The 10305-nt window shown below is 33.4% G+C and overlaps 1 protein-coding gene across 1 annotated transcript; it reads right to left on the bottom strand.

Annotated features, from left to right (window-relative positions):
- Positions 1–2645: 2645 nt before the first annotated feature.
- On the bottom strand, positions 2646–8336 carry LOC100123651. The gene is given in 14 exon segments (XM_031923820.1): positions 2646–2879; positions 2974–3421; positions 3477–3598; positions 3672–3931; positions 4084–4288; positions 4738–4871; positions 5509–5528; positions 5593–5765; positions 6038–6412; positions 6751–6900; positions 6963–7207; positions 7519–7819; positions 7901–8034; positions 8125–8336. Coding segments are annotated over 14 exon segments (2835 nt in total). The 5' UTR covers positions 8159–8336.
- Positions 8337–10305: the final 1969 nt, after the last annotated feature.

Genomic DNA, 10305 nt, shown 5'->3' with positions numbered 1-10305 from the left:
AAACGTTAAATTTAGATACTTTATGATTCATAACTAATATATTTACGAACTTACAAAATTATAATAAATCAATCAACACATTCGCAGTGTAACCGCAAAGACATTATTTTTACAAACCTGCTGAACATCAAGCTCGAGAATGTATTTCATATAAGTTGGTAATTCTGTAAGAAGCATATAAAAGCTCCAATTGTGTCCACACGTAACTATGATTAAAGACCATACTGGCAAAGATGCTTAAATTTCCAACCAAGGCACTTTTTGCATCTAAAATCAAAATTCTATTAACTTTACGGAATGATTCATCTAATCTAGCATGCATTAAAAAGTTCTTTCATTTATAAATACTTTCATCTCAGATCTAATTGCTGTATTCACAAACACAGATGAAGTTTGTACACAAGTAAAGTAGAATGTGATAGCCCAAAAAATACTAGCTATACCAAATACATAAAAGATACTTTGCCAACCCAAGGCTGATGCAGTAATCGTTCCGGAAATCAACATTGCAATAAGAATACCAATATTGGATCCGCTAAATATCAATGAACCTACAAAAAACCAGAAACAAATATTTTGTCGTACGTTACCGTCAAGATTATAGTATCACATCAAAATTATACGTATACCCTTATCTCACATTCATTTATTTCACCTACCCAATTGTATCCTTTCCGAAGGGAACATCCACCTCACAACGAGTGCATGAATACAAGGAGTGATACAACCTTGAAATAATCCCTCGATTAATCTGATGCAAACTAGAGCAATTCAGTTAATTTCCACGATAAGAAAGAAGCGTTAATAAATGCAAAAATCCGCTTAGCAGGAATCCGAGGCTGATGAGTTTGTTAGGACTAAAAGCATTAGCAATGTATTAACTTGGTAATTGGGATATTAAAATACCTAAGCAGGGAGAACCTAATATCGTCGACCTCTTGTTAGCATTTGAATATAACTCCTGCAAATATATAAGATATATTTAATGAACTGAATGATATTGCTGCATGGGCGTTTTCTCTTTGAAAGAAATTCTGCAACGATTGAATTTTGATCCTTACTGTTATGTTCGATTGTATATCTATTATGCCAATAATTGCTACTTACATACTGGTATGCATTCCAAAAATAACGACCATACTAAATAATAGTAATAATAGCTGAATTTGTTTGAACCCAAAAATATCTGTAAAGTAATTTAATATTAATAAACTACGGATGTACAATTATCTATATATCTAGTAATATAGAAAAACTAGCATTATATAATTTAATCACATAATTACTTGATTTATTATGATATTCTTCGAAATTGTACTCCATGATAGATTAATGTTATGATTGATTATTAAATTAAATTTTTACTAGTAATACTACAAGCTTTTTACTGTAATATTTACAGTTATAATACTAAAAAAGTATAAAGTATACTAGTCTTATATTCTACTCCAGCAATGATGATATACATATCATTTTAATCCCAACATTTAACTGATTATTTCAAATAACGATACATTCACAGTGTGTGTAGCTGTGCAAATGTATTTGTGTGATACATTTATATCAAATATATGTCTGTGTACATATTTAATGTCAAGCTTTACAGGTTTTACATGCATTGAAATTTTTGCCAGAAGCATAAATCTTATACTCCGATTGATCTATTGATTTTTATACAAAAACTTGAGCCAATAATGTCAAAGTATATGGATTCTAAGAGGCTACAAAGATACACAAATCTTGGAAGCTTAGACAGTTATGAAAGTCACATCTTTCCAGAAGTCTAAAGTTTGTCAAACAACTGATTGAAAAAAAAAAACGATAACCATATGACCAACCGCTCTATAAAATGTGTATAGGAAAAATCTTTATAGTTCAAAGTATCTTAAATCGTCAGAAGTTATTTAATTGGATCACACATAATCTCAGTCAGCTACAGTAAAGTAAATAAATTAGAGCTTTAGACGCTTTGTCAGAATGATGCATACGTTAATAATTCAAAGTTTGACCATGAAGTTTCATCGCACTGCCTCCCTACCTATGTAAGGATGAAATCGACATTTTAAATAAATATATAGAGCATATTAACTATGGTATTTATTGTATAGTTTATACTAGAGCTATATAATGAATACCATATAATTTTTGTAACATAATAATAACACACGCAGTCAATATGCAACACACTTTACTCAGAAGCAAGATAAGCAGCTCGTAAAAGGAGCTGGAAAATGCTGCAAAGGTCTAAAGCTATTTAGTTTCGAAAATACGTTACTATAGCGGTACATTAGGATACGTGTGACCTAAGTAATAAAATGTCAACTTAGTTTACATGTATGATATACCTTTTTTATAACAAAATAAACATGTTTTATTATCACGTTTGTAAAAAAAATGTTAAGAAGTACATAATATTGTTTGTTAATGATGATGTATATACAGTACATATAATATTTCAATACCTAATATATTACGTAGCGATCGTTGGCTTCTAACAAGAAACAATTATCTCTTCTAACAAATACATTGTTCTATAACAAACAGTGTAGTCGTCGGACACAACAACTTTCGATATACTTATTTCTTATTAGGAGTGATCAAGCTTGTCTAGTAAAAAAAAGAAAATACCGATCGTGTACGTGTAGCTACTTTGCGTGTTTGCTCTGTAATATAGTGTTGTCATCAATGTTGTTGATTTCGCCGGGATAGGGTATAGAAATTGTAAAGAGTCTAGGGGATTTGATGATATTCGGAAATTCGTCTTCTTCGTCATTCCAAAACTGCTTCTCGGCAGTTCCAAATATCAAAAAGATCAGATTCATCAAAAAGTAAATTGCTGCCGTTGTGTAGAAAACAACTTGCCACTGAATAACATTGGTCTAAAACACAAATATTAAAAATTTATTTTGTATTTAAAGGAGAAGTTGCATAATGAAGAAAACCAATTTATTAATGAGTAAGGTCACTACTTACCATATCAGAAACAATTTATCCTACAGCTATAGGCGCTAACAGTCCACAAAACTTGACTAAGGTATTCGTAAAGGATACCAAACTCCCGGAAAAGTTTGGAGTAAGATCTATGTGATTGAGCTCAGCGCCACAAGTAATGGCAGAGTTTAGACCAACTACCATTACAAAGATGAATACGTAAGTGCTTTGGCTGCCAGATTGCACAAGATTTAAAGCCAGCAAACACGCAGCTGGACCCCACATTCCTACGGTAGTGCAAACCTTGCGAACGAGTGTTACACTTGCGCCTTTCTGAAGTGCAAAGTCAGAGAACCAACTAACTGGAAAAGCTAATAACCACATGGTCAAGTACGGCAGCGCTGATAGTATTCCACTCTGTATGAATAGAATTAGAAAATATTTCAGACACGTGTATTCAAAAGTGAGAATTGCAAGAAACAATAAAATGCTATTTATGCTATTTATCCTTTCTCACCTCTTGAATGTCGAAATCTAAAGCATACTTGAAGTAAGCTGGCGTTTCCGTCAGGAAAATGTAATAGCACCATCCTTGGCCGCAGTTGGCGGCGAGCAAGGCCCAAACTGGTACTGATTTAAGTATTTGTTTGTACGGGAACTTTTTACCCTATATTTTCAACAAATTCCTTAGTTTAAATAATTCATAATTAGCCACAATATAACTTATATAAAAAAAATACATTTATTAATAACTTAGTCTCCATGTCATCGTTTAAATTTCCTAAACTGCTGTTAATGTAGTCCCTTTCTTTTTGACACATTCTCGTGTGATCCGATGGCGAATCCGCGCCCAAGAAATAATAAAGAATTCCCCATACAATGCAAATCATGCCAAATATATAAAAAATACTAGGCCAACCAAGACTCGATTTCGCTAGTATGCCAGAAGCTGGTAGCAATGCCACAGTCCCAAGCTGGGCACCGTTAACAATAAACGAACCTTTAATTGAAATACTTATTTATGAACAACATTTTCAGAAAAACCGATATCAGAATAAAATATATTTATACTTACAAAGTCGTGCTCGTTCAGAGGGTGGCACCCAACTGGCCATTAGCTTGTAAACGCAAGGTGTCCCATCACAACTCTACAGAACAAAACTGCTACCCAGCCAGCATTCTGAGCTCCTAAGGGTATAAGGATGCTGGCCACGCCGGCAAGTATCGTTCCAAAGCAGAGAAACTTTCGCGCACCATTTTTCCTGGTAAAATAACCAATCGGTACTTGGGTTATGAGGCAGCCCCAAAGTAAGGAGCTCAAGATTAAAGAATTTTGTTGTGAGCTCCAGTTGAACGTCTGCAAGTTGAAGGTATTTATAAATTATACAATCACGTGTTGTCTAGATAAATAATCGATGTCATTGTTTATCAATGTAAATTTCCTGATTAGATTACTAAATATCCGACTGAACTTATATCAGGGTTTCATTTTGTTTACAAAAGAAAGAATAATAAGGCAGTCTGTGCTGAGAACAAAAATATCTGTGGAAAAATTTGCAGTCGAATTTTAAACGTGTTTCTTAAAAGCTCAGCTCATGAAATAATGAGCCAATCAAGAAACTTTTTATATCTAGATTGGCAATCATCTTAAGCGACTCAAATGGCAATTCACATTCTTATGTCTGATAAAGACTATGTCTGATAATTATTCAATATACCCTATTAAAAATTGAACGCTCAAAATTTTATGGTTAGATCATTTATATAGTTCTGAAATGTTTTACATGGATATATATGTATACAAACTTCAAAATTTGGATTACTAGATGTCCGATCCGTCATAGCAACAATGGCTACTGACATATTGGCGCGCATTCCAAATGTAAGCCCCGTGCATAAGAACAGTAGTGCTGCTTGCAGATGTCTCATTCCAAGTTTACCTAATGAACAATATTTTATTTATTATTTTTTTTTTACTTTTTGGCGATGGGTATAGCATAATATTTATATTCAATAAAATAAAATCAAACAAATATAATTACTTGGAAGGGGTTTGAGCTTTTCCACGAAATTTTCATTGGGAATCTCCATCTTTGACGACCTGATCCTGTCTGACCACAAATTCAACGCAGTTGATGTTTTTATGAAGCATTGATAGAAATAAAAGTTAATCGATATTGATTTTGGAGTGTATCAAGATAAAACGGATAAATCTAATTTATTGTCGTTGCTATAGTGTGCCATACTTGTGTAGGGTATGCATTTTGATATTATTACATTCAAAGATTAATGAATGTGTTTAGAAATAATTATTGTTAAATGAATTTTCTGCTAGATCTTTTTTTCAGCTAATCTGCTCTTTTTGAAATATTTTTGCAAATTTTATGAAAGCAAAGTTTCTAAAAAGCAATACGATGAAATAAAATCATTTTAACAGTATTCAATCATTTTATTTAATATGTACAGCTATAATTGAAATTACAAAATAGTGTACATTCATGTGTATCATAGTCAGATACTAAAAGATACTATTACAAACAATGAAATATTAATAAATAAAAAGTGACTAATATGTACAAATGCAATTAACTCTATAACTAAAACAGTATTTACAGTTTGATTTCATGTTCATGAAATTGAATATCTTGCATATATCTATACTAGGCTTCAGTAGCGATTATTTTTGGATCGAACACTGATAGAATAGAAACTTTTCTATTTGGATTGTTCCACGACTGAACCTTTCCACGTCCAAATATGATGAAAAAGAGATTCGATGTAAAATAAATAGCAGCGGTGATGTAAAATACAATATGCCACTTGTCAGGATCCACCTGTAATTTTTGCGAAATCAAGGATTAAATTTTTTAATACTGATTGTATAGAACTTTGTTTGTAAGCATCATTAGCGTCACATGTCTATAATCTAAATCTATTAGCCAATATATTTTTATGACAGCTTCAAATTCATGTGATAAAATTTATATTATCTAAAACTGGTATATTGCATCAACAATCCATAATTACAATACTCTTAGTTACTCCATAATCATGAAGCGATAATAAAGCCAAAAAATTTTAATTCATATCCAAAAAGTGCACATACCGAATCTTGGACTATCAGTCCACACAGCATCGGCGCGATGATACCAGCAACTGTACCCATTGTGTTGCTAATTGAATATAAGTTCCCTGCAAAGTTAGGACTGAGGTCGATGTGATTGACGTTGAAACCACAAGCCGCACTGGCTTTAGTACCGACAGCGAGAATAAGCATCATCACCGGCCAGATAGTGTTCAAATGGTCCACGAAGCAAAGAATAATCAAAAACATGGCCGGTAACCATGTGCCAACGGTGTTGCAGACCCTCCGGACCACGCTTGTCGATACTTCTTTGCGGATCGCGTAATCTGCAAGCCAACTCGACGGAAAACTCAGCAGCCACGTGACCAAATAGGGCACAGATGAGATGATGCCGTTCTACAAAAATTCATAAAACATATATCTATGGCTGTTTTAGCGTCTATTGTGATTACAGTGATGTTTAAAAGTATAACTATGAAGTTTCGTTGTACTGTGTTTACATTGATTATCGACAATGCAATCTATAATCTATTAATCTTTCATAAACATGGAATAATAACTGCACCTACATATTGTTAGTTTCAATGTCGTTAACCCTTGATCATCATTTTTACCAATTGTTTTCCTCAAAAGAAAAACTAGGACAATAAATTGTACAATCATTAAATCGCTGTGATCTTACACTTGTTTTGGAATTTTGAAAAAAAACAGCAATGTTAATATGCTCAACGTACCTTAGCAATTTCGAAGTTCAAAACGGAGTTCATGTACGTCGGTATTTCCGTAAGTAAAGTCCAAGCACCCCAGTTCACTCCGAAATGAGCAATGATTATCGCCCACATTGGAACCGATGTGAAGATATCCTTCCATGGCGGATGGAGTTTCTATTTAAAATGATAAGACGGAATTATGCCTTTATCCAACTATTTTAATCGTCTCACCTCACCTTCTCAGCATTGTGTTCGATTTCCCACAAGCTCTCGATGATGTAAGTCTTTTCCTCCTGAGAAATGGTTGGATGCACTGCCGGCGAGTCCGTAACATTGAAGTAGAAGGCAATACTCATGATAATGTTCGCGATTCCAAAAACGTAGAATACGCCTGGCCAGCCCAAATTCGAGGCTGCGATCACGCCCGAAAGTGCCATTGCCACCACGTTTCCTAGGGTAGCACCCGCAGTAATGAATGTACCTAAAAGTCGAATCGGAATTGAATATTTCAATTTGTTGCTACAAATTTTATAAATTGATGGGTATCACTATTATGCCACCGAAACAAGATTTTCCACGGATATTTTTATAAATGCTTAAACGTTTTCGATAAAAATAAATGCATGGATTTGTTGAAATTGAGATCAAACGGAATTTCACATTTGCAATTGAAATGAGATTTGCCAAATAAAATTGAAATACATACGCACAGTTGCGCTTAATCTGTTCTAACGATCAAATCATATCAATGACGTGTTTGAACTGCACTATGCGTGATGTTAAAAAACTTACTTATTCTCGACCTTTCGTGGGGTGGAGCCCACTTCGAAGTAAGAGTGTGAATGCTGGAGAGATAGCAGGCTTGAAAAACTCCCATAGCTATTCTGCTGGCGCAGACAGTCATGGAACCGCCATAATCAGCCAAGGTAGGAGTCAGTACGTTGATGACGCCACTGGAGAAAAAACCTATCGAAAGCATCTTGTGAGCACTCCACATTCCGGCCAGGTAGCCGCTCGGTACCTGCATCACGACGTAGCCCCACATGAAGGATGTCAAAACCATCGACTTCTCGTATGAGCTCCATTTGTACTCCTATAGACATCGTTGGTTTTGTATATTTTTAAAGATTTATTGAAAGTTTCAAAAATTGTATTAATACTGATGTCTACGTACTTTGAAATCCGGATTCGTCGACTTGGCGTCAGTCATGGCAACAATAGCTACGGATAATGACGTTCGCAAGGCGTACGAGATCATCAAGCTCCCAGACATCAAGAGGGCCTGTACATGCCTTGTACCATATTTTGCTAATAACAGAGTTGATTGTGATAAATACTTTAGAATTAATGAAAATCCACAGAAAAAATCGATTTTATTTAAAAAGTAGCGTTGTCTACCTGCGGGTGCTTGAGGTACTTTCTCGGCAGTCATTCTGATGAATTTGCCGTAACTTCTGTCCGAGAAGTAGATGAAATTTTCGATGGACTTTCAATTTATAGTTCTTCCCTACCCTCGCAATTTTTACCTAAGCAAGACAAACTGTTTACTAAAGATAAGAATATCAGATTTACTGATTCTCAACGTCTGTGACATCTCATCGTACACCTTCACCGATAATTACCAGAGGCATCGAAAATTTATAAAGAGAAACATGTCCAGAAAGAACAATATTATTTGCTTATCACAAATCCTATATAATCCCGTTAAAACTTTTCGGCTTATTAAGATAAGTGGAATGCTTATATTTGCTTTGTTTGTGTTGAAAGTTTATCAAATTTTTTATTAATATAAATACAAAACGTTTGATTACGTTCGTTATACTTCAGCAACTTTAATAATATGATAATATTAAAGTGCGTGAACTGAATTATATCATTCGAACGCATCAAGATCATATACAAGTACGTTCTGCCATTAGTATTTCTCATTCATATAGATTAAACAAATCCTTAAGCTATAAATGTAATCTAATCCTTCTCTGATATTTATGGGTCTTAAGACCCATATCTCATTATCGTCATTCTCGTGATTATTTCTGAAAATTTTCATTAGTATATGATTTGTCAGTCAAAAATAAATTTTGAACCTCGTGCGAGCGATCTCTTTAAAAGCTCAATGGAAGTAACTTCCCCTTTCAAACTCACGGCATTTCTGAAGAAATTTCGAATGCGATCGAAATCTGAAGAAATTTTGTGAAGAATATAAAATATGTATTTGATATATTGTTAATAGTATGAGATAAACAAAATATTTGCTACAATATTTCAAAAAAATTGCTGATGTTTTATTTTCTTACATCTTTTTTTATCGTTTCATTAATAACCGAGAATCTCGATTTTAGTCGATAATTTATTGGTCTATATTCAAGAACATATAGTACAATGTAGCTAATAGCTATATACAACAAGATATCAGATTTATTGTTACCTCAAAGTTCACACTTTTATTGGATTTTCCAGCATTTCATTGACTGGCGATTTTTACGCATATCCTCTCTTAAAAAAATGATGGACTTGGTTGTGAAGCCTTTAATACGTGATTCTGATTGGTTGCTATGGTCGGTTGCCTAGGTAACAGATGAGAACCCGCACGCTTTAAATTCATAACCCTCATAACAGTCATAACCCTGGTAGAAATTTTTCAGGTGTTTAAAATAAAATGAAATGAGGTTAAATAGTATGAAATCTGAATAGCGGATTCAGAAAAAAATATATGCAATATTACCAACAAGAAATCTTGATAAATTAATCATTACCAAAAGTGTAGTATTGAAACATGTGCATTGAAAAGTGTCACCCTAACCCTATTTGAAGTAGGTAATAATGTGTGTGTGTGTGTATGTTATTTAGTTTTTTTTTTAATATAAGTGAGAAGTGCAATTAAAAGAATAAAAAGTATAAAGATATATTGTGTCTCCGTGCCCAAAGTCGCCCACGGTGAGGTTTAAGAAGTGAATTTAAAGAAAAGTTCAGTATCCGAGTCAGTGAATTTGAGTTTATCACTACAATGCCCTTTAAATTTTAAAATATGTAATCTAGATAATTGAACTGTTTTCATTCATATTTTCACACCAACGGCAATGTGAATTTTTTAATTTAGCGGCTCACATTTTGCTTATAGACAGTCACGCAGTAACTACTATCTCTAGCACATTGTATTTCCGGTTTCCAGTGTATTTTTACCTGGAGAAAATGATAAATATTTTGGCTTTTTTGTTAAGGCATTAATGAGAATATTTACTTTTAATAGTTGTGAGAGATTTTGAGATTTTTCCATTGCATTGCATTTGCTCTCATTTAAAAACTAATTTCTAGAGAGCTCATTTTTTGCATATATATTTCTGTTTTGGTTGTGAAAATATTTAAAGTTGAATTGACCTTAACTGAAATACTTTTGATTTCGACTTCAACACCCATGATAATTATTTAGTCGTATAAGTTATTCACATCAGTGTCGGAATCGAAATAAAAAGTATTTCAGTTAAGGTTAATTGAACTTTGTATATTGTTTCATTGACACAAAATAAATCTATATGTAAAATATGTGCTCTCTAGACCCATTAGTTTTCGAATGAGAGC

The sequence above is a fragment of the Nasonia vitripennis genome, chromosome 2 (assembly GCF_009193385.2).
Source record: "Nasonia vitripennis strain AsymCx chromosome 2, Nvit_psr_1.1, whole genome shotgun sequence".
In the NCBI taxonomy this organism is placed as follows: domain Eukaryota; kingdom Metazoa; phylum Arthropoda; class Insecta; order Hymenoptera; family Pteromalidae; genus Nasonia; species Nasonia vitripennis.
Note: the sequence above shows the minus strand (reverse complement) of the source record. Positions and strands in the feature narration are given on the sequence as shown.